The 25,598-nt window shown below is 37.5% G+C and overlaps 1 protein-coding gene across 5 annotated transcripts in view; it reads right to left on the minus strand.

Moving 5' to 3' along the window:
- AFF2 (ALF transcription elongation factor 2) overlaps positions 1-25,598 on the minus strand; it is a 483,479-nt gene that overhangs the window by 147,934 nt on the left and 309,947 nt on the right. For all 5 annotated transcript variants that reach the window (XM_084788922.1, XM_084788918.1, XM_084788921.1 and 2 more), the window contains exon 4: positions 25,392-25,436. In XM_084788922.1, coding sequence (XP_084645048.1) covers positions 25,392-25,436 — 45 coding nt within the window. The remainder of the gene's footprint in view (positions 1-25,391; positions 25,437-25,598) is intronic.

The following is a 25,598-nucleotide window of genomic DNA, read 5'->3' on the forward strand; positions in this document are numbered from 1 at the left end:
GGTTCAACCAAACAGATGATCATGGTTTTTGTAAAAGTGTAAATATGATTGTAATTAATAAATATATCAAGTTTCTCCCTTGGTTAAAAAACATTTTTTAAATGTGCAAATTTTAACTTATTTTGAAAGTTGTGATCATCAAACTGTATTACAAGCCTGTTGAGGTATAGGAAGCAATTTGAATTATGTTAGTAGACTATATTAGTTAAAGGATTTAAAGTTTATTTTAAAGTCACTCTTCACAAAATGCATTCACTGTTTTGAGAAATCTACACTTGAACTCACAAGTCTTTCAGGGAGGGTGGCACACCTCTGCAGAGCTTGATAAAAACTTCAGGCAAAGGCATTGCAGTAATGTTCAGGGGTTGTTCAAATGATAATGTCCCCTATGGTCCCTGCGAAATACCTTTGTCCTCAGTTGGTGGTGCTGCTTGAGTAGTTTTAGGAGGTGTGGACTTGCTGTAGGAAGTATGCCAATGGGGCTGGGGTTTGAGGCTTCAAGGTTATATGCTTTTATCAGTTTACTCTTTAAGACTGGAGGTAAGAGCTCTCTCATCATTCATACCTGCCATATGTCCTTGTCATGATGGTGAGAGATTTTTACCTTTCTGGAACCATAAAGTGCAAACAGACCCTTCCTTCTTTAAGTTGCTTTGATAATGATATTTTACCACAGCAATAGAAAAGTAACAAATATATCAGGTCATACACAATAATTAATGGAATCAGTAGAGAACTGTCAAGGACTACAGAGCAAAACCAGAGGCAGTCAACTCAAGCAAGGTTCTGGGTTCCATTGCTATCACTGCAAAGAAAATAAATATATAATTGGCTTTATCATAGTCATTGTTTTATATAATGTATTCATTAGGTTGAATCTTATACTATACAGAAGCAAAAAGATCACAGCATGATTTGTCTTTAAAAAATAATAGGCCAAGAACCATATGACTGTGCTGTGCTTTATCTGACAGTCATGTTTTCAGTCTATTTATTGTACCTGTTTCACATGAATTTTGACTTCTGTGATGATCACTCTAGAAAACTACAATTAACTCAACAAGAAGTAGGAAAACCCTCTCAGCTAAAGATTGTCACTAATTCATTCATAAAGTTTATTGCTCAAAGGCTTCTAAAACTTATAAAGACCTGTCTTTTAAATATTTTTGTTTGGTACTGTAAACCTTATGAAAACAAAATAAACAAATAAAAAACAAAAGTAGGCCCAGGGGAGGACTCGCTATTGTTTAAATAAACTGATATACCACCAAACTAGATCCTCAATATCTATGTTTATACTCATAGGCCATTGTCACCCCCATCCTTCCTTAATTAGAGAAGCTTCTATTTGTAATGAATGTAGGTGAATACAGTCTCATGGCAGCCCAAGATGCTAAGAATAGGTGACAGATGAACATGCAGTCTTAAACAAGACATTTATGCCACCCTCTGTGAGGTAGAAGGAATACTGAGAAAGAGAATGAAGTACTGTAAGAGCAAGAAGAGAGTGAGAAGGGCTGTGAAATGCTATCTTCAAGACACAGCCCCCAAATTACAAACATGATCTCATAGCAGCTATGGCTGCCTGCACTGGGCCAGCACAAGACAGGTCTGTCAAATGCCAATTGTGGATTGGGGAGGGGCTTATGGAATGTAACTTTCCTGCTGAATGAAGTATTAGCAACTGGTGCATTCTAGAGGAGGAATAGTCACTGTCTTGACTTGTGAGCCAAACAGTGGACCCACAAGAATCAAAGGAATAGCTCTTCAGCCCACAACTACACGGAAGATCTTTGTTAAAAATCACTGGAGTCACCAAATAAAACAAACAAACAAACAAAAAGGACATGTTTGTGGGTAAAGGTCTGTTAGGGAAGAAAAGGTTTTGACAGATGTGGAAGGAGAGTTGAGGGCTAGTAAAAGTAAGTAGAATGCACTATATACACATCCACATGAAACTGTCAAAAACAAATTAATCAATAGAAAGGAAAAGTCATGGAACACGGAACTAAAAAATTGTGTTGCTGTGCAGGATCATAGGTTTTACCATTACATTTCTATACATATATGTCATTACACATTTCTTATATTTACCTCCTGAATGCTGTGTTTTGTATCTCTGTCTCTAGAGAACTAACTGCATTTTGACAAAAAGTCTCTAAAATGTTGAACCATTAGATCCTATCATTAAGAAAATGACAGATGTTGTGGTGGTTTGAATAGGTTTGGCTCCCACAGATTCATGTGTTTGAATGCTTGGCCATAAGGTGTGGCCTTGTTAGAGAAAGTATATCAGTGTGTAGACAGGCTTTGAGGTCTTACATGCTAGCCATGCTCAGTGTGAAACACATCCACTCTCCTTTTCGCTGCCTGTAAGTCAAGATGTAGAGCTCCCAGCTTCGTCTCCAGCACCATGACTGCATGCATGATGCTATACTTCTCACAGTGATAAGAATAGACTAAACCTCTGAAACTGTAAGCCAGCTCCAATTAAAAGTTTTCCTTTATAAGAGTTGCCTTTTGTCATGGTGTCTCTTCACAGTAATGGAAACCCTAACTAAGATAAATGGCATGGAAGAGAATTTATTTGTAGAGGTCATATCACTGGGAAAGACCAAAAGTTAAAGCAGAAGGGTACATTGAAAATGGAAAAACGTCTGCCTAAAAAAGGGGAAGCTTGGATGCAGGCAGAGTTGACAGCCATACTCTGCCAAGACAGGATAAGCAAGTCCTCAGTAGTTCCTGCCTGACAAATATGTCTGTCAGATATATTGGGCCAGAAGGCTGAAGATGATGCTCCAATGTTATAGAGAATTTTGGGTGACTGTTCAGTCAGCAAACTCTGTCATCTCATTTGGAAAGCTGCTAACCTGTATTCCCTGTATACTCAGGTAATTAACTTTATTCCTTCTCAAGTCTCTTATGGGGTTGAAGACCAGATAGTTTAGTTTTACAGTTAAGCTTAGTTGTTTAGGGAGTAAGATGTATTTAGGTCTAAATACATGTTTTAAGTTGATAATGGTGAGATATGTTAGATATTGGTTTACACTCAGAATTTTAGACTCACCAAGATAGAACGGATGTTTTCTTCAAGGCTGCCAAGTACTAATAGCCAAAACATTATGAATGTAACTTATATATAATATGTATATATTATAATTCCTGACTGTTTCATGGTTCTTCTTGCTATATGTAGTTTATTGTATATATGTGTAATAATATAAATGTATTTGTAAAAATATTGAATAAAAATTAAAAACTTAAAAAATGGCATAACAAAGTCATAACTTAAAAATTCACACAAGTCTATGGCCATTTAATGGGAGAAAAACATTCATCCTATCTGTTCCTTGAGGAGACAATTACAGCATACTATATTATTATAGTACAATACAATAACTGATGCTGATAATAATATCAAAGTTATGAAGAAACACCAAACCATGTTCAACATAACCTTTTAAAGATGGCAGGAAAATATTAAATACACTTTAAAATATTTTCCATTATGTGGATTCTGTGAAATTATCTAATAATTTCAATTATCTGGGAAATCTTTCTTAGATGCATTAAAACCATTTGTATCAGCTTAACTTTAAACAAGTATTTCTATCTGCTCAAAAAGATTTGTATTACAAAGATGCTGGGCAAGCTTAGATTTGTACCTTCAGGAAATTGAATACAGGTTCCAAAGTTAATCAAAACAAACATCTGACAGGAGAGTAAAACATAGGGTCTTTATATTTTTACTGTAAACTTGTTTTTAGAATGGCCTTTATACTCAATCAGTTGTTTCAGTGCACTAATGTAGCGATGCATGAAGTAAATAGGAGGAGGAAGTCATTCCACAACTTTGTATGACTGATGTTATATATTCTTGACATTGATTTTAATGATAATCTGGACAAGCCATTTATAAACAAGATATACAAATTTAAAAGATCTTTTAAATGTAGCCAACATCACTGTACATAAATACGGAACACTATATGTCATGGTCCTGGAAAAAAATATACTATGTTCATACAATAACTGTTATTGCATGTAGTACTAAGAAAGTCATCACAGCTGGCCTAGCAGTGGCTTGGGAGGCCCTAAAAATTGGTGGGAATTTTAGGTGGAGGGAGGAGGCCACTCATGGAACAGCTACTGTGGGCTGAAGCTGGAGGCAGTCAGCTGTACCAGCTTGGCTCCTTTGTGGAGAGGATCAAGGACACAAGAAACTTGATTGCCCAGAGTAGCCACAGTCCCTGCCAGTTGCCCACATGTGACACGAATCTGGGATTTCTAGGATGTGGAAGTGGGGACCCCAGTAAACAAACACAGCTGCCCAGAGACAGTCCCAGTGGTACCACTGCTGGCAGTCACGTTGAGATCGAGGGAACAGGATGGGGATGGTTCTGGTTGGTGGCCACTTAGTAGACGTGGTAGATGGCAGACTGCAGTCTTTATTTTGGAAGATGGGACCAGACTCATCAGTGTCTGCATGTCTTACCTTTGCAACACCTACTATGTTTTCAGGGAGAGCAGGGATGACCACATCGACCTTTATGTCAATAAAGAATCTTTATCTTATCAAAAAAGCCACCAGACAGAAATATCATATATGACAGAACATAATGAGGCTAAATTATAGTCACAAACTCAAGTAAGGATCTTTGTAAATAACCACTCTATGACGATCGTATGATCAGGAGCACCTATAGGATCCAGATTTTAGAGTGTCAGCTAACTTTTTCCACAACGAGCTGAGAAACATATGGTCTTTGTCATTGTTGCTCAACTCTACCATTATAGTGTAACAGCTGTGGCTGTGTTCCAAAAATGCTTGATTCTTATGACTCAAAATAATGTTTTTAGATGCAAATATCCAAGTGAGCCAGTGCTAGTTCTGTTCTATAGGTCATTTGCCTGTGCCAATCTTCTCCCAAGGACATTGTTGCTCTCCTGGTTCTTCTTAGCATATGTTTATTCTCTTCTTTATGGGGATTTATATTCTCTATAAAAATTGAGGTATTTTCAGTTTGTGATTAGTAAGCATATTTTACTGAGAACTTATAAACTGTGTTTGTCTTTGTAAGTTTACAGATTCATAAGTTCCTTGATTTGAAAATCTCACACACACACACACACACACACACACACACACACACACACACACACAGGTACAGATGAGGAAAATGAAACTTAGAGAACTTCAAAAAGATTAAGCAGCATACAAAGGGAAGAATTAAAGGCATCCATGATTGTAGTTCTCTCCTTTAGATGAGCTCTGACATAGCTTAAAAACAAGACTGGTTTATGGAGGGTAATTATCACCCAGTTCTGGGATAAGCACAGGGAAGAGGAAAAGTAACTCACTGTCTTAGGTGTATTGACCAGAGAAAGCCATACTTTAGAAGATAGAAGGTGTCCTTCAAACTAGGGCTTTAGTATGTGGGTGGAAAAACACTCGGAGAGATAAGCTGATCCCTAGTCTCACAACATCTAGATCTCGAAACCAGATTCTGAAAAATTTTTTTCTTCTCTTTCCTTTTTCTCCTGCATTTTGTATTTTTTAATTTTTTTTTTACATTTATTTATTTAGTTTGTTTTTTCAATACAGGGTATCTCTGTGTAGCTTTGACTATGCTGGACTCACTCTGTAGACCAGATTGGTTTGAACTCACAGAGATGCTGCCTTGCCTCTGCCTCCCAAGTGCTGGAACTAAAGGTTTGCACCACCACAGCCTGGCTTAATTTGTATTTTTTCTTTCTCTTCTTTGTTCTTTTCCCACTAAAGTATCCCCTCAATTGAGACCTCTGAAGTACCTTACTTAATGATCTCAGCTTCTCCTCTGTAAATTACACATTATCGAATTACCTATATCTCTGAGTTCTAGAGATGATTGGACTACTTATTCTATATGAAGTGCTTAAAATGAGTTGAGATATAGAAAAGAATGTCAAGACCAGGATAATCTCTGGGGCTGGGTTGGAAGAGTATGAGGGAAGGAAGGAATGTCATATATATACCCAGAGTGGGTATCACACTCTGAGAAGTACTGTTTAGCTTTGATTCCATTCTGAGGAAAGATGTCTAGTGAGAAGGAGTTTAAATGACAGATGTTGTAAAAAAAAACATGAGCATAAAATCTGAAAAATATGATTTTTTAAAAAATTTTATAAATACGACCAAAGTACTTGCCCAGCTTCCAGGTCATTTCACAGTAAGGCCCTCACTTCCCCAGAGTTTACCTCCAATTTAACCACTCAATTCAATACGCATCAATATGTGTGTATATGATAGGCATGCCACCTTCATTCTTTTCTGCCAGCCTTCTCCAGGCACCACGCAGAGTCATAATAAGTGTTTAAATGTTACCACCTCCATAATAACTACTTCCTGGACTCCAAAAGGAAGAATCATATACTGTTCAGAACCTTATGTCTTCTTTGAAGATTTACACGTTGTTTAGTCCTTTACCTAATAGTCTATAGTGTGATGTTTTACATTCCTAAAATTAAATGCACTTCAAGCTTTTGGTAAATCATTTCTGAATAAATCAATGATAATAGGAGGGAGGGAGGATGGCTAAAAGGAAGAAATATTCTTTTAAATTAAATTATTTTATTAGAGTAGCCATATATTTTCCTTTTATTGAAAATAGCTTTTTTTTTATCATTTAATCTATTCTGATTACAGTTTTCCCTCCCTGTACTCCTCCCAGTTCTTCCTCCTCTCTCCTCCCCTCCCATTCAGATCCAGTCCCTTTCTGTCTCTCATTAGAAAAATAAAGACTTCTAAAAGATAACAATAAAACATAACAAAGTAAACTATAGTTTAAAAACAACTGAAGGAAAAGAGCCTAGGAGAAGGCACAACAATCAGAGATCCACTTGTTCACACACTCAGGAATCTCATAAAAAGACTAAACTGAAAGCCATAATATATACTCAGAGGATGTGGAGCAGACCCCTGTCATCCCGGTTCTTGTGCATGATCCTCAGGATCTGTGAGTTCATGTGAGCTTCAGTCATACTGATCTGGAGGGTCTTGTTTTCCTAGTGTCCTCTATGCTGGCCTCTGGTGCTAACACTCTCTCTGCCTCCCCTTCTGCAAAGCTCCATGAGCTCTGAGGGGAAGGGTTTGATGGAGACATCTCATTTAGAGCTGCGGCCTCCAAAGTCTCTTTCTTTATATATAATGCCTGAGAATAATAGCATCTTTTAAGTCAAACAAAACAAAACAAAAACTGATGGTGATAAATTGTTAATGGAAGCTGGTGAAGTAGTTATTTCAAGTCTTGACAATAGAACTACAGAGAAATAAGTTCAGCCTGTGTGGTATCTTGGTTTGTAAAGATCAATCTGCTGGTAAGAAAGGACTGGAAAGTGACATGGAAAAGTGAAAACTGAGTGATGAGATCTATAGGTAGAATGGTGAGTTGTTTGTCTAGTCTTTAAAGGGCAATCTTCTCCTCTCATTCCTTAGCTCTGGGTACCATATATTTGGACAGATGTAGGGCCCATGTACTGAGACATGTGTTGCTTTAAAGACTCCTTTTAAAAATAATGTGAAATTTGTGGTATTATTATAAAGACAAGAGAAATTGTGATTTTTGAATATTATTAACAATAGTATTATTATTATGAGTTATTATGAATTATGATGAAGGCACCAAAAGACCAGTGTTACGTTATAATCATAAATCCATCTAGAAGATTGGAAACTGAAGGCAAAGGAGAATGAGAGACTCAAACTAAGCTGCTGTAAGACAGCTGGATCACAAGCCTCCCTCTTGATTGTGAAGGTAAGTACCTATCTCACAAAGCCTGCTACCTGGTGAAAATAATTGAGAGGCACAGGGACCACATCTCTTCCTGCTTCAGCCTAAGAGACTCTGAGCTTTGGAAGACAGCAGCTCCATGTATCCCCTGTGATGTGCCTCTTCTTCAGACTGAGATATTCATACCACACTCATTTCCTTCTTGGAAACTTTCAACTTTTGTTTCACACGTCCATCCTTGAATTCTGTCACTATCTTAGATGCTCCCAAGGCAGGAATCCTGACTGTCTGGGACTTTTTCCATTCCAAGTATGCTATAAAAGCTCCAGGAAGGGAGCTTGAATCTGGATTCTCTGATACACATCTTCCATCAATGCAGCCTAAGAGGTGGTAACAAGGTGATGTGCACCATCTTTATTTTTTTTTCCTGCAAAGATGAGGCAGGTAAACAGTATTCCTTCACTCATAGAGGTTTCTATGAAATTGTTGCCTTGGTTCTCCTATGCCAATCATCCAGTGTATTTGTAAGTTCATAGCTCCAAGCAGAAAAATCCCTTCAGTCTCCCAACCCTCTGTTATCAGGATTCACACCTTCTCAGCTCTTTAAAGCAGTCTTTGAAAAAGAAGTGCTGTTCAAATTTTGCTCAAGTCTTAGGGCTCATAGCCAACATGCTTTCCCCTGAGAGCAGGAATAATTAAAGCACATTCTCACAATCCCCGCAACAGAGGGATAAATTTTGCTAAGCAGGAGGGAGTCAGCATGTGTAGGGTTGCTCACTGAACATTTTCATATATAAAAACTAAATATAAAAATCAATGAAATGGTAGAAATAAAGAATGGTGATGGGAGTGGTGAACAAGGATCAAAGTTAGTGAATATCTTTTTAAATAAGCAAGTTACATAAGTCTTTTCAGTCTTCGCAGGTACTGTAACTAGTCATTTCAAAGGTGATATTAGTAAGAACTCTCAGGTAGCAATAAAACATGCTTTTTTCTCCAATAATTACCGAGTTCAAAAAGAGCCTTTGATGTTTGAAGAGCTGTAATGAGGGAGATACCTCACAGTTTCATTCACAGCAGCTCTGCTGAAGCAGAATTTGTAGTATTATTCTGACAAGCACTGACACAGATAAACAGTTTCCCCAGTACTATTTAAAATGGGCATGGTAAGTACATTACACATACACACAAGATTTAGAAGGGATGCTTAACCTACTTAAAAGATAGGATGTCTCCAAGTGTTTTTTTGACTTGGATATTTGTATCCAGTTGATAACATTCATGACAAATGACAAATGACAAATGCTACTTATGTAGTCATCAAAACTTGCCCCTAAGTAACTCTGTGTGATACAAATTTCAAGAAGAATTCTAATTACTTGGTATTTTTACAATGCCCATTGATCTGTTTTAAATGTATGTGGTTTTCCTGATCATGGCTGGTCTCTAAAATATAATCATGTAAATTATGCAAGAAGATAGCAGGAATGGGGAGTTGTTGTCAAAGTGTACAATGTTTTTGTTAGGAGAAAAAAGTTGTAGAATTCATTTTCTGGAATAGTAACATTTTATTAATAGTATAAAGTAAATATGAAAATTGTTAATGTAGTGCCTAAGATGATAGCTATTTAGTTACCATGTCTTGATCATTCCAAAATGCACGTGTACTGCACATCATTGTGTTATATTATACACAGAGAGAGAGAGAGAGAGAGAGAGAGAGAGAGAGAGAGAGAGAGAGAGAGAGAGAGAAGAAGAAGAAGAAGAAGAAGAAGAAGAAGAAGAAGAAGAAGAAGAAGAAGAAGAAGAAAAGAAGAAGAAGAAGAAGAAGAAGAAGAGAGAAGGAGAGAGATGGGGAGGTGTCTTTCTTTCCGTGTGTATTATTTTCATTTGCCAAATGAAGAGAGACAAATAAATAGTAGTTTGTATTTTGCCAAAGTTGACTAAGGGGTAGTAAGACCTACCCAGGGAAAGAAGTGTTAGCCCCTTTATCATCAACTAGGGTAAGGAGAAGCATATTGTATCCCCCTTTTCCACTGTTTTATAGGGATTCTTTTGAGTTATTTAAAGATGTTTCAGGCACTGCAAATAATAAAATCACCTTTCACAGGTATACCATTTTACCCAGCTGTTCTTCTGCATTGATTTCATATGCTAGGAATCAAATTGTCTTTAATTACCAGTGGAGTGTTCCACCTTGTTGGACAATCAATCCACAAAGGAGTATATGCACCATGGCATTTTTTTATTTGGGCTGATTCCCTGTATTTGAAAATGTGAAATTTCATGCAACAACTCACTGAGTTACTATAGACAAATTTGGCTACAATCAGGGCAATGTAGTTCAAATAGAATTTCCTGAAAAGATATGTTCAGTAAGAAAGTTAAGAGCAAGATCTTTTACTTCTCAAAATGAGTTAGACAAGTAATATGTGTTAAGATCACAGCAAACTTTCCACTGTTATTCATTTTCTTAACAGTTGGAAAATATGAATTTATTCTTCTGTTTTTGCTACCCCTCAGATAAGAACGCCTATGTACCAGCCGAGCATGGTGGCACATACCTTTAATCCCAACACTCGGGAAGCAGAGGCAGGTGGATCTCTGTGAGTTCGAGGCCAACCTGATCTACAGAGTGAGTTCAGGACAGCTACACAGAGAAATCCTGTCTCAAAAACAAAACAAAAATCTCAGCACTCAGGAGGAAGAGGCAGGTAGATTTCTGTGAGTTCTAGGCCAGCCTGGTCTACAAAGTAAGTCTAAGACAGCCAGGGCTGTTACATAGAGAAACCCTGTCTCAAAAACAAAGCAAAACAAACAAGCAAACAAAAAACCCAAAACACCTATACATGCATGTTTGTACTAGTATATAGTGATCTTTTGTCCATTTAGAGCCTAAAGATGAGCACTTGCTCAAAAAGAGCCAGTGGTTTTGCAGCTAGATCTACTGCTGAGTATCTGTACTCAACTCCAAGCATCACCTTTTTGTTATTAAAAACATTATATGCAAGCATTTAAGCTTGCTTGGGCCTCCATAAAGAAGCCTTTTATGGACTCCTTTGCTCCTCCTGGGGAGAGACAAAACAGGTATAAGATCCATAAAGTAATCCCTGTTTTGAGAAATGAGGGTGCTTACTTAAAATTTCATACTTAGTTGGAATTGAATGCTCATGTTCAGTACCAAACTACAGTAAGTATGTCTCCTTTTGTAACATAGAGTAACATGGTTAATGAAAAAAGAGCTAAGTATTGATGTTTTACTATTTCGTACTTGAGAATGTATTTACAGGTGATAAAATACTCTATGCCATTCTGACAACAGGCAAACTGCAATGTGATGTCAAGTCAAATTTAGGAAAAAAATCACAAAATATCCAATTTTATACCACATTATACATATTGTGGCTCTTTGACTTCAAGAAGTCGGAACAATTTGTAGGAAGCCCTGCTTTGCCCAGTTAAGACATAGAGACTGGATAGGCAGAGGGAAAGATGGTGTTATCTGGTCTGTAGGCTACGCCAGCCTCAACTGTATTCCATGGTAGCAGAGAAAGTTCCATCTCAAGCAGTATATTGCCATAAGTCTTGTACTCTACAGATTGGATTATTTAATTCCTAGTATGTAGATACTAGTTGGTCCCTTTGTAGCACAAACTAAAGAGACAATATATAGGACCATACATGTTTGGCAAGAGGGGAAGCACAACCACGGTGATGAAATGGTTGTGGTCTGTCCTGGATTCCACTTCCAATGTGGTGTCTCAGAAGGCAGCTGCACTGCTGTGTGGACACTGTAGAAACATGAGTGGATGTTTCTCAGTGTATCGTCTTCTGGAAGTTGAAGCCTTCAGGGTGATCATTACTATAGGAAGGAATACCTAACTGTCCACAAATTTGCCTGTTCTGTATGAGATTCTTTACAGAAGGAAGCAGGGCACATGGAAAGAAGTTCTAGCCTCTTTCTTCTCTGGCCATTCTCAGGATAGATATGCATTTTCCAGACAAGTGAACTTTATTTTAAAGATGTTCATGCAACATATACCATTAGGACTAAGCTCAAGGGCCTTTCTAATGCCATCATAACACAAATTAATGCACTGATATCACTCAGGAAACAGAATTCTTCCAGGAAGATTGGGGAAGTGCTATTGACACAGTATATCTTGGCTTCAGTAAAGCATTTGTCTCATATTTGACTTTCATAGTATGATAAAAATGTGAAAACTGCATTAATATACATCATGCTAGAAGGAGACAACATAACCTTAAATAAGCAAGTTCAACATAGGAGGAAACTTTTCACAGATGTACCCTAAGGCTCTTTCATTAGTAGTTCTACTCTATGTGGTATACTATTTTCTCCCAGGGTGACATGCCATTGTCATCCTCAAGCAGAATTATTGGGGTGAACTATAGAGGGCCCTGCCCCTTGGTCACTACAAAGAAATAATCAGAGCACTATAGCCCACAACTAGGCCTATGGTAGTGGTATGGTGCTGTTAGCATTTTCTGAAAGGACCAGGAAGAGTCACTGGGATCTCTTCTGAGATCCCATTTTCCATTTCTTGCCCCAGATGTATGTAATCTCATGTGTGTCTAAGCTGGAGGATGCTAGAATATATACCTTCGGTGGTACAGATGACCATGAGTTGACCATGATGGAGGTGGGATAGTTTGATGATGTAGCTACGTTTGAGTTTCCAATGTTCTTCTACATAATCATTATAAACTCACTGGTTCCCTAGTCTGGACTAGGATGAAATCCTTTCTTTGTTCTGTTGGTGCTTCTCCACAGGGAAAGTAACAAAATATGTAGTTCACTGGTTTTCTAATAACAGCAGTCAAATAATAGCACCACATTGTAAAGAAGTTCTTTAAAACGTATTATATCACTTAATTAATAATTTAAAAGAGCATGGAGAAAGCCAACAACATATCAGGACAAAGTAATCTGATCTGGACTGATCTTGAAAATTTGGATTGAGGCCCACAGGATGATTTTTATTAGTTGTAAATGAAACAAGTGCAAAAGACTACCTAATTTTGGCATAATTCATAGCATAGTCCCATGAAGATTTTAGTTGATATCTAATGGTAATTGGGAAATTTTTGGCAGCCAACAGAACACATGCCATCTTAAGTGACATGTATTGAAAGCCCCACAATGTGGAAGGGAGTAATTCTGCTGGATACTGCATGAGAACACAACCATTCAAAATTGGAGCACTATCCCGATGTGCCATTTTAGGAGGAGCACAGGAATACTACAGAAAAGGGAGACTTAGAAGCTGTCAGAGGAATGTTGGCAGACAACTAGCAGGTTGTCAGAAGGAAGAGGTTTGGGATCTGCTTTGTGGACCAAGAGGATAGAATTAATCCCTATGGATGAGAACAGGAGACAGAAACTGATCAAGCAGTTGTAGTGTTCTTATTTCTTCGTTATTTATTGGCCAGAAGCCAAGAATATCAGAAAGTAACTCTGATTCCTAATCTGGTTTCTTGTTGTTTTTGCTCTCCTTTTACACAATGTAAATGAATAACCTTACCTGGAAACTATGCAGAAGGACTTGATTGAAATTGAGAGTCACTTGGATCCCTAATAGGTGGACTGACTGGACTTACCAGCTAATATCCTTGTACCTCACACCAGTTAGGACTTAAGTCTCATAAAAGAACCTAGAGTAGCAGCTTAGTGGTTCTAGTGCACTGACCTCTACCTTTTTTTTTTCTTTTCCTTTGCTCACACTTGTAATTCTATAATAAAACTCCTTTCTAAATTTACCTCCATTTTGCTCTTTAATTTCTTTCTGGAGTTTAAGAGAAAAAGAAATCTCAGAAGTCACTGGTTTGGGGTCATTCTGGTGGTTATTAGGTTTTTTTCAGGCACTTTAGGTCTCCAAGCTATACACATACCTGAAAAGGGGAAGTTGCTGTCACACTCAATGACCCCCTGTCCCTCTGTTTCACTGGGAGTACAAGTTAGTGGAACAATTTTGGTTCAAACCAAGAGAAATTCCAGTCATGTGAGTCCTCTATCTTAGAAAGCAGAAGATGAGTCCTCCATAACTTAAGGTGGAATGTTTACTACCCAGAATCGTAGGAAAACAAATTTCTAAAATGGTGCAAGGGAGCAAGCTACACATTCTTTATTTCTGCATGGTTCACAATATGTAAAAGAAGATAGATAACTGAATGTGGATCTGTCTCAGCCCCCCCCCCCCGTGTCTGTGAGTGTCTGTTTGTGTCTCTCTCCGTAATATAAGCATAGACGACCAAATGAGCCAAGAGAATTCATCATTCTTGCAGAATCAGGGTGGGGGAGGCTGTAGGAGGAAAGCATGCTGTCTCATAGTAACACGGCTTTCATCTTAATTTGGAGGACTGCTGAAATCTTTGAAAGTCCAACAACAGTAGAAGCACAGACCTCCCTGGCTTTGATCACTAATTATTCCTGCCAAGCCTCTCTAGTGGTCAGAACATTGTCCCACACTTGATTGAATAAACATTCCTGTTTGTTTTTTAATTAAACTTTTTTATTTTTTACATATACATTAATATTATTACACATATATACAATAAACTACCTATGGCAAGAAGAAACATGACACAATCTGAAATTATATAAATGTTACATTCTTAGTGTTTTGGCTATTTATATTTGACAGCCTTGAAAAAAACATCTTTCCTATCTTGGTGTGCCTAAAATTTTAAATGTAAATCAATATCACATTTTGTCATTATCAACTCAACATCTATCTAGACCTAGAAGCATCTTAACCTCAAAACTGCTAAACCTAATTGTAAAATTAAGCTACCTGGTCTTCAGCCCCATCAGAAACTTGAGAAGGAATAACATTAATTATCTGAGTATGTTGGGCGTGCAGGTTAGTAGCTTTCCAAATAAGATGACAGAGACAGTTTGCTACCATAATAGTCACCCAAAACTCTCTATAACATTGGAGTACCATCTTCAGCCTTCTGGTCCAATATCCCTGACAGATATATTTGTGAGGCAGGAAATATTGAAGACTTGCTTACCCTGTCTTGGCAGAATTTTGCCATCGACTCTGCCTGCATCCAAGCTTGCCCATTTTTAGGCAGAATTCTTTCTGTAGTAAAAATGAGGACATTTCCCCCAGTGGCTTATTTGCCACATCTGATGCCATCTCCATAAGGAGGTTCTTTTATGCTCATCACCCTCTTTGAGGTAGGCTGGGTGTTGCCAGAAGTTAATCTGTCTCATTGTCAATGAATCTTTAAAATAATAAACACATCTTTAAGTGCCATGTTCTGTATGTCTCTGAGGTTTTTGAAGAACTTATCTGTTTTACCTTTCTATAAAAACATATTTATCTGTTGCACCTAAGATGTATATTCTTGTGATTAAAAACAGACTAGTAATTGATATGACCATGATTTGATCAACTAAAAATTAACTTTTATAATTTATTTATCCTAAATAGCCTGCAATAACACTTTCAAAGTACTGGAAGTAAACCTTGTATTATAATTGAATTATATGGGTACAATACCTCATATTAGAGTAGAAATATATATGTAATGTGTGTGAAGTATAATCTTACATTTGAATTCTGTACCACTGTATGCAAAATTAAACTTATTTTGCTTCTATATACAACATTCTATACCAGTGCATTAAAAATAACCTTGTGAGTGATTGAGGCATTAAGTTGAGGGGTAGATTCACTATCTTCTCTATATATTTCTATATTCCCACTTCTCTCTTTTCAACCTCTATCTCCAAACCCAAGAATGTAAGATAAAGGAAAAGAGAAACATCTCCAAGTGTAACCTTGTTTTCTCTCTAAATAAGACCAACAATAACTTGTAACCAGCTCCCATTAATAATAACCCTCTATAGCCCAAGAAATCAACCAAAAACCTACCTAATCCCCCTTAAAGGAAATGGAGCTTCACTCTCTCAAGGTTTCTTTCGCCTGATTTGGGCTTGATAATACCTTTGTAGGGACCCAAATAAAATTGGTGAAGTGGTTAAACAAGCAAGGTATAGCATTTGTGGTCTAGTTTCTTAATGTTGAGAAATTTCAGGCATGCTAACACCAGAGACAAGCAGATGCCTTGAGGACCGTGCAAGAAGACTAGGAACATTCTTGTTTGTAATGCGCTTAAGATAGTCTCCAGAGAGTGGAGCCCTAATTCCTGTGTGTGCTGGCAACAAGAAAGTAGAAAATCAACTATTTCATTAAATACAACTTCCAAACCATGACATAACAACAGCCTAATACCAAATGCAACACACTATATAAAAGAAGACTCATTCTTTTAACAGCCAAGACACATTTATGCTTTCACTGACTTGTTACTCAACTGGCAATACTTATTCAAATTCAAATTCAAGCTAGAAAGTGTTTCAGGAAAATTGGAATTTTATCCTTTTGGCTCTAGAACTGTGCACACAAAATGTGTAGTTCACGTGGGATACTTTTATCCTCCCAGCTCCCAAAACAAGATCCTACAGGAAAAGAGGCCAGTTCTAATTTCCAGGTGGGAAGCCTGGTTATCAGTGCTCCAGAATTGCACTGTGTGGTCAATCAGGCCATGCTTTTGCCTGATACAATCACCTCCACATGGAATGTAATGAAAATGTTTATGACAAGGGGTAGAGATAGTGTGTGAAACTTCCTTTTTTTCTTTCTGTTTTTTTAGACAAAATTTCTCTGTATAGCCCTGGCTGTCCCGAAATTCACTTTGTAGACCAGCTGGCCTCAAACTCAGAGATCTGCCTGCCTCTACCCGCTGAGTGCTGGATTAAAGGTGTGCACCACTACATCTGGCTATGTCTGTGCAACTTCTTGGAGCCACTACTTCTCACACATTCTGTCCCCCCACACTTCACAGAAACCTGGCCATAGACAGTGGGAAAAGAGTAGAAAACTGCATAGTGACACACTGGGAAGCACTGACAGTTCTCACTCACTGCTGCAGCCTGAGAAGGCCACAGTCTTTGTGGTAAGCGGGCGTTGGCCTTGTCAACGTCAGTCCTTATTAGAACATCGGCATAAATAAAGTTGAGCTATTCAGGGTAGAAGACTAACCACACCTCTAGAGAAGGCTGTTAGACTGTACAATTCTGAATTGTTTGGTGTCTGTGGTAAAGGTAAAATGACACAAGTTCAAGGGTTCAGAATGTAAGAATTGGTCATTGTGAAACTAGTTTTGTAAACAACAGGATCAAATAAAAATCTACTTAGACATTTTCTGTTCAGTGGTCAGTGAAAGTATCTAAGGATTTTCCGATTCTTGGTGGTTAGTACTTACACTGCTAACCTTCGAACTCTTCCTTTCTTTCATTATTTCTTTTGTTTTGTTTTGTTTTTGTTTTTGTTTTTGTTTTGTTTTGTTTTTTTGAGACAGGGTTTTTCTGTGTAGCCTTGGCTATCCCGGACTCACTTTGTAGACAAGGCTGGTCTCAAACTCACAGAGACCAGCCTGCCTCTGCCTCCCTGAGTGCTGGCATTACAGGCATGCACCACTGTGACCAGCAGTATTTTTCTTTCTTAATCAGTCCTTGACATGACAGTGCTACCACTCATAGTTTTTATGCCACTATTCCGTGTCTAGCATTTCTGCTTTATTTTGTTATAAACTAAACCAAATGATTATTACTTAAAATATAATGGGGCAAACCACTTCCTGAGCCTTTCATAATGTTACCATCATGCTTCCTTTTCATTGCAGTCACTTCCTAGGTGAGATATTGTGATGTGGCTTTTTTTAGTTGTCTTAGAATGACAGCACCAAGGGTACAAAGAGAATTGGTTTGCTTTATTCACATGAAACAGGTTACTAATTCGATCAGAAGATGTAAGTCTACTGAACACTGAGCCCTCCACCAACCTACAGCCATAGTAATAAAAATAGCCAACATGCATAGGAGTCTTCACAGTGGCCTGAAATAACATCAAAGCACTATGAAGCCTCAAGTAAAATGTAACTCAGGAAATCCCTTCTGATTACTCAATGCCCCTAATAGGCTGAGTAGTCATGATTGCCTAGGCAGCCCCTCCTCTTTTTGAGATTCTTTTTACCCTAAAATCACTCTAAATTACAGGGATTTCTAGCACTTGTGTCCCATATTAAGAGTGGTAAAGAAGTGGAACAAGTGAGAGTCCTGTCTTCTTGTGAAATGATATTTGATCAAGAGAAAACGAACATTCTGAAAACCCCAGGAACCAGCAGCATGCTGAGAAGGCTGGATTTTGCTGGCACATTATAAAGCTTCCATCCTGTTTCAAAACCAGGAAAGAAAATTCCTTTATTTCATGGTTAAAACAGATGTTTGTGATGCTACATAAGCAAGGAGTAGCTAGATGCTGCTTCTGGAAATGGTAGTTGTGGAGACACAATGTATCAAATGTTTGCTGAACATATGACCACTTTGTTTCACAGGTAATTTTTTTTAGGAATTTCTTCCCTTCCCTTCCCTTCCCTTCCCTTCCCTTCCCTTCCCTTCCCTTCCCTTCCCTTCCCTTCCCTTCCCTTCCCTTCCCTTCCCCTCCCCTCCCTTCCTTTCCCTTCCCTCCTTCTTTCCTTCCTTCCTTCTTCTCTCCCTCCTTTCTTTTCTTTCTTTTTTTCTCTTTATTGATAGGGCTGAAAAGCAGGGACTTGCATACACTAGGCAAGTACTACTACTCTATCGTTGATGGACAAAGCCAAACTGCTGCTTCTTCTTCTTCATTCTTTAATGACGAAGGTGACAACTGCATGTAGGCTTTATTATGAAAGCATTTTTATTAATAATCTCTCATTGACATCTTATAGAGTACCTGCATCTGACAAGGCATTTAGTCACGTTTAGGAAGGAGTGCATTCCATTTGATTCTTCCCATTGTCACCAAAGCTTCTTACTAATCCTATGAGAATTCACCATCCGTGAATATCTCTAAATCCTCTGTAAATCTCTGTTTTCAGCCTATGCCACTCTGGAGTAGCCAGATCAATACTTTTACTTCTTACCATAAATTTAGTAAAGCACCAAATAGAAGATTCAAAAGGAACTCTATCAAAACCCTCACTGGAAAGGTTCTAGCAAGCAAATACAACACTGGGATAGAGGTAAATAAATAGTTCACAGAGGGCTCTCCTCTTATATATAAACCTTTCTCAGGCTTAGGTTGTTGTTTGTAATCACTTTGTAACTCTCCTTGAAAAGCCAATTGTCAGCCAGTTGTTTAATACTGGCCTATAGCTACATCTTTCCTACCAGTGATACCATACATCAACCATATCCCCCACTATGTCACCCTTGTCAGTGGCTATTGCTTATCCAGTCTTGTCATTGTTTACTTTCCTGAAGGAAAGTTCATTGTAAAAAAAAAAAAAGAAGGAAAGAAAGAAAGAAAGAATGAAAACGAAAAGAAAAGATTTAAAACACGTGCAAGCAAACAAAGAAAAAACTTGGTGAGGAATTTTCAATCAACCCACATAAACTATTAAGCAACTGACAAAAATCAGCATGGTTAGTCTCTGGGCTAATTCACTATGTGTGACAAACAGAAATGCTACAGTGTGCCTCATGAGTCCTGGTGTGGTCTAAAATTGAAATTATACAACAAAAACACCTGCACTGTATTAAAGCTATGTGGGACTTCTACAGCGGCAGTGAAGTTCCTAAAGCACTTCTATGTGATCCTTTGGATCCTCAACACCTCCATAGAATCTTCTTTCATGGTACTGCTCCACTCCCTCCCCTTAGGCTTATAATTCTAGTGCTGAGGAGGCAGAGACAAAAGAATCACTGAGGCTTTCTGGCCAGTCTAGCTAAATCAGTGATATCTAGGTTCAGTGAGAAACATGTGCTAATAAAATGGAGAACAACTGAAGAAGACACTCCATGCCAAGATCTGGTGCTCACATGTATATGCATAGACGTCTGTGTATATATACTAGCATATACATGTATTTACATACACATGAATATTTATATACACCCATATCATACACACGTTATGAAGATATTCAAGGGGCTTACATATTTAATATTAAGAAAATCATAGGGGTGATTTAAACCCCTCAGCTAAATAAAAAACGTGCGATCCTTCAACTCAATGGAAAACAATGAATCACCATATTCACAAAAAGAAACAGGCTGACAGAAAACAGACTTATTTTTATAGCTCAGCTAAAATATATAGGGACTCATATATCTGCCCAGCTATTTTAAAAGGACTATTCTTGCTCCCTCTCTCGATAGCTAAATGCTCAGTTGCTAAGTTACTGGTATTTGACATCATCTCTTTCCTGACATCTCTCCATGTGTGACAAGTTCTCATGATTCACTGAGCCAGTCACCTCGTTACTCACATTACTCACTTTCCCAATGACGTCTGCAAAATAATTTAAAATTCACCTCATATGCTAGCTGTAAACCCCTAGATTCCACATGAAAACATTTAAACTGCTTGGCAGGTTCTGAATGCATTTGGAAGCACATTGGATGGCTTACCTTCATTGTTCACATAATAGTTTTTATAATTAAATTTAGCATCTTTTTTTCTGAGTTAGTTTGTGCTTGAGAAAAGAGAAAATGATTACCGGGAAGCAAATAATGGGTAATATCTCTTATGGGCTAATTTGGTTCTATGAATAGCTCACCTCACATGTGCATGCTTCTTATTAAGTCCATTAGAGGTTTGAATTAGCTTCAGAAAAGGTAGTACTCCATATAATTTACCCAGTCAAGGACATTTTCACCTGCTGGTAAATTTACATATTTCACAGTGTCATTAAGTAAGAGCTAGTCATAAGATTAGGTGCGGGTACAATCATTAGTTAGCTCAGTTATTTGCCTCTATCACTGCTAACATTAATTATAGTCTAAATTATATTTAGCAATTGTTGTCTTCCTTGGATGGACCATTATATCAGTATTTCAAGAAGCTATCATTTTAAAAGGCCATACCAGAATGGAATAGGTTCTTTTAGAGACATTCCAGAAGGATTAATATTTAAGACAGTTATATAGAAAATCTCCTTCATGAATTCATTTTGAAAACTACTTACACATTTATTTGACAGGATAGAAAATCAATTGCCTAATTATTGGTTAAATTTGTAAAAGAATTTTTTCTGAAAGGTGCTTGATTATTCTGTATAATTATGATAATATAATCAAATTTTCTTTCAGGCATAATTGTCTGACCAATTTTGTTCCCTGATCCATTTTTATTTCATTCATAATATGGACTTTTTCATTAACCCTGTTAAAGGTTAAAAATAACAAGTACTGTATATGGCTGTCCTGTAATTATTTGTCAAGTTTTTTCATGATAAAACTGTAAACAAAAATATAAAACTAATGAGTAGAATTACCATAATTTAGTATGCTGTAGAGACATAGATCAACTGTAATCAAAAAATAGTGCCTGTGTAGGTGTTTACCAACCTGATCCAAACGGTAGGGGAAATTGTAAGAAAGAACAGTTTATCAAATGCAGTTCCTAAATCCTAGATAGTGAATTCAGCATTTCTCATAAACAGTGAATTACCCTTACAGATGTTTGCTTATGAAATTATCATCTACAGAAGGTACTTTGCTAGGAAACACAATCTGTTCAGCATCAAATCTAAGAGAAGAATGCTATCTGCATTTGTGACTCTGGAAAGGATTTAATTGATAGTTTGTTGACATTTTATGTAAATTCTTGCTAGAAACAAGTAAATCATATTGTTTCAGAACAAATAATCACTGAACACCCATCCTTAGCTAGTAGCATTTAGAGCATACTATTCTGATTGTTTTAATGATCCCAGAAAGATGACTCTATGATGCATAAAACCCCATAGAGCTCAGAAAAGAAGCTGATGATGTTACCCATATTATTATTTACGATCAGTATAGGAATCCCCGTATGATAAATGAATTGTAACTGCAAAATGCATCACTATGGTGGAGCTATTGCTATTTTTTAAAATTTCTGTTTCCACTAGAGAAAAGTTTGACTCTAAAGGGCAAATGACACACTGATAGAAACAAGTATGTAAGCTAGGATGCACTATACAAATGGCTGCCTTTAAGTTTCTGTTTCGTAGAATTTATAATAAGCAATAATATTCTTTTGAAGTACCAAATACACTTGAATCTATGTATCTTGCTTTATGGGGCAAAAGTTTATGAAAAAGTGTTGTAGGTGGGTGTATTACAGTATGCTTGAAAATTGTTGAATATTTATAATTTAATTTGTACATATTTTGTATAAATTATGTACATAATTAATTTGTACAAAATAATGCCTTTGAAGGTTTCCCTAAGGATTCAAAGAAATATGGTTAAGTGCTATGCATATGTTACTATTATTGCTTCTGTTATCACTAGTAATATTTACTATTGCTGTCTTTGTTATTAATTGAATTGAGACTTGAAATATTCAAGAATGGCAAGAAGGAAGAATTCCTGTATTAAAACTTGTTCAAACTATGCTGTTTGCATTCTTTTAAAATGTGAGAAATATTAGCCCCTTTTTGAGGCAAAATTTTTGATAATTTTTAAAGAGATTCTTAATGTAGACTGGTGGCAGAACAGTTGACAGCTAAAATATAGTGCTAACATCACTAGATTTAGACAACCAAAAATACTATGCTTCACACCACTTCTGCTTTATGCAAGCCATAACCTTGGTTGGAGGTCATTTAACCTTAGACACTTTGATTTACTGAAATTATCAATAACTACCTCATTTTCTCAATCAAAATAATAAGGTTATAGTCCTTTGAACTGTAGTCACTTGCCACAGGAAAGTAAAGTTACCTATAAGGGCCAGCTAGCCTACTGTAATGTGATTGTGCCTGCAAGGGCATAAAGACAAGAAGGAAAGTGCTAGAAGATTAGACAGTTAGGAGTTGCATCTTATAAAACCTAGGAGTGCAAAGAAAAAGGAATTGTAATGCTGCTCTGAAAAGAAGCTGAGCCCATTTTCAGAGAAATGGTGAAAGGGGTTTTCAGTGAAAGTGAATTGGTGTGAACTTAAACAGCATTTGGAGAAATTGGACCAAAACAAAATTCATGAGGTAAAGGATTTCTATGGCTTGGGAGACTAAAGTGCTGGCAATGAGGTAGACTGATGGTGTTACACCTAGCTAATACAAAACTCTGCCCTTTTGTCTTCATATATAGTGGGGAAAAGGAGATCAGAGAACTTAGGAGAATGAATAAACTAAAACGTGCATATGCATGTAGTCTATACAGTGACTACTGTCACAAAACTACAAGATATAAATGTGGAAAAGAAGGAGAGGGAGTGGTTGACATGGGTAGGAAGGAGATAAGAGATTGTGGAGGATAAGAGTAATCAGAATGCATATGTACAATATATCCAATAATACAAATTTAATTAATAAAAAATGTTTTCACTAACAGTTAGGTAGTGAGGTAGAAAGTGGTTTATCATCCTTTGCAGTTTAGAGAAACAACTCATGCCACTCTGAAGGAATTTGGAGGCAATTCTTCCCCCTTATGGGGCCTAAAACCAGATCTAGCTACATAGTCATTTTACCTAGGACAGATGAATCTGATTTTAAGTCAGTTAAACTGGGAAAGCACAGAAGAATTCAGGAGAAGAACTGAGAAAGGGAAAAGTGCCTGCTTTTGAATCACTTTAGTTTGAAATCCACAGAGGGTACTCAGGAGAAGAATTGAGAAAAAGAAAACCATTTTCTCCACAGAATGGGGCAGATGGGGAGGAAGGTGACCAATAGGCTTAGTATAGAACAAGCTACAGACAGCAAAGGTCCTGAAACCAGCAGCATGTCCCTGCGACTAAAACAAAACAACACCCGACAACATGCTCTGCTGTGACATGCAAGGTTGTCTACAATAAATTAAAAATTAGTCATACAATTTGGGGAATAAACTTTGAAAAGTTAATTTATGTTCCATGTAAGGGGAATGAAACAATCTACTACTCCATAAGAGAAAGACTGTTCATTTATAACACTACTGAAGAGAATGAACCAAACAGAATTCTCCAGTATCAGTGCTCCTTCCAAAACAAAGCAAATCAACCAAACAAAACAGAAAACAAAACACTGACTTTCCCTAGATTTTCTTCCAATTGCTGATGCCTCTTAAGAACGTATTAAAGCGCCTGCCTTTTTTTCCATGTTTAAGTGTAAATCTGCCGTTTCTCTAAGTGGTCAGACTCTGCCAGGTGTTCTAGCTACTTCCTTCACTGTCACTGTGTGAAGCACTTGAGCACCAGGCTGGTCTGTCCTGAAGGAGAGAATTCAGTTGTGACAAGTTAGATGGTGACTCTTACATGGATCTAATGTTCTGGGTATAAAGAAAAAGACCTGACTGACAGACTTCATTTATGGTTGCCCTTCCAGGAAAAAAGAGAAGACCGAGGTTGGCACGTCCACTGAGTAAGCCATTTCTTCCACTGTTTCCTTTCCTTAAGGAAGGTGGCTGACAACAACGAAAGATTGCATGCAATTTCCTGTGTCTATTTAATGGGACAGAGCAAATAGCCAAGTTGCTAGGTTGTGTCATACTTGTAGATTTCACTCTGACTACCATGCCTCTGGTCAAGACTCAGGGCCCAAAGGACAGATAATGAACAAATTGCTAGGCTCTTATTTTAAAAGAGCCACACAATGTCTTTGGGCTGAAGCAGGTTCAGAGACAGCCATAGTAGGGGAAAGTGTTTAGCAGGCCAACTTGATTGTAAGCAGCTTAATGTTCTTTATAATTCCTTGGGAACATATTGACAGGGGTGGCTTCAAACATCAGCTGTCCTACCGAGGAGCCAGTGCTAAGGAGAGTCATCCTGATGGTAAATGAGAGAAGGGGTTGCTGAATTTTCACGGACACACTTTGTCTTCTTTCCCAGATTCCACATGCCTACATTGGTCATCAGTTATTATAACAATGAGCATTTATACACTACTTGACAGTTTACAAGAGGATTAAGGTATTATAATCTGTGACTGACAAGAAAAAAAGCAGATTCAGAAAGATAAAGTCCTCTGTCCCAAGTCACAAAATCACAAAAATGACAAATGATGAAGCCAAGGCAGGGACATGCTCCTATTATTCATCTTCTTTAAATGCTTTATCACCATTTGATGAAAACTAGTAGAGATAGTAGATGAATCCACTTCCTTTTGGTGTTTTACTGTTATGTTAACTGCGACCCATTTCAACTTTGGTCTTTCTCTGAGCTCCTCCTGCTCTCCGCTCTCCTAAGTAGGATTGCCCATGATTGATCAGCCTCCCCTCCACACCACACTCTCTGCATAACCACTCTTCACTGAGATGCCATTGAGAGTAGAAAGCAGACAGGTAAGGATTAAGGTCTAGTGCTTGAATAGGGAAACTATCCTAAAGAAGGGAAGAGACACCTCTGTCCAGAACTCAAAATTATCCCACAGCCCAGTGAAGACATTGTCAGAACTTTAGTTACATCAGAGTGCACAGCGATGGGAGAGAAGAAATGAGGCAGGTGATAGAAGCAGAAGAACATGGCTGCTGAGTGCCAGGATTCCTTATTATCATATGTCTTGAAGCAGAAGAGTGGTTTCAACAATTTAAACAGATACATTGCTTTGTGGTTCAATGGCACAGAAATAAAAGCTCAAACTCACCCGCAGCATTTCCTCAACACAGCTTGGATCACTGGGAAGGCTTACCTAAAATAAACAAAATTTAATAAATATAACCAAGTTACACTCAGAAAAGCTTACTGCATAACAGTGTGCATTGCCAAATAAGTCATCCATACAGGGAAAAAAACTAAGAGTATTACTTTCCCTATTAAACACAAATCAGCAAGAACTGAAAACTGCTAATTT

The sequence above is a fragment of the Acomys minous genome (genome assembly GCF_964271855.1).
Source record: "Acomys minous genome assembly, chromosome: 7".
Taxonomy (NCBI): domain Eukaryota; kingdom Metazoa; phylum Chordata; class Mammalia; order Rodentia; family Muridae; genus Acomys; species Acomys minous.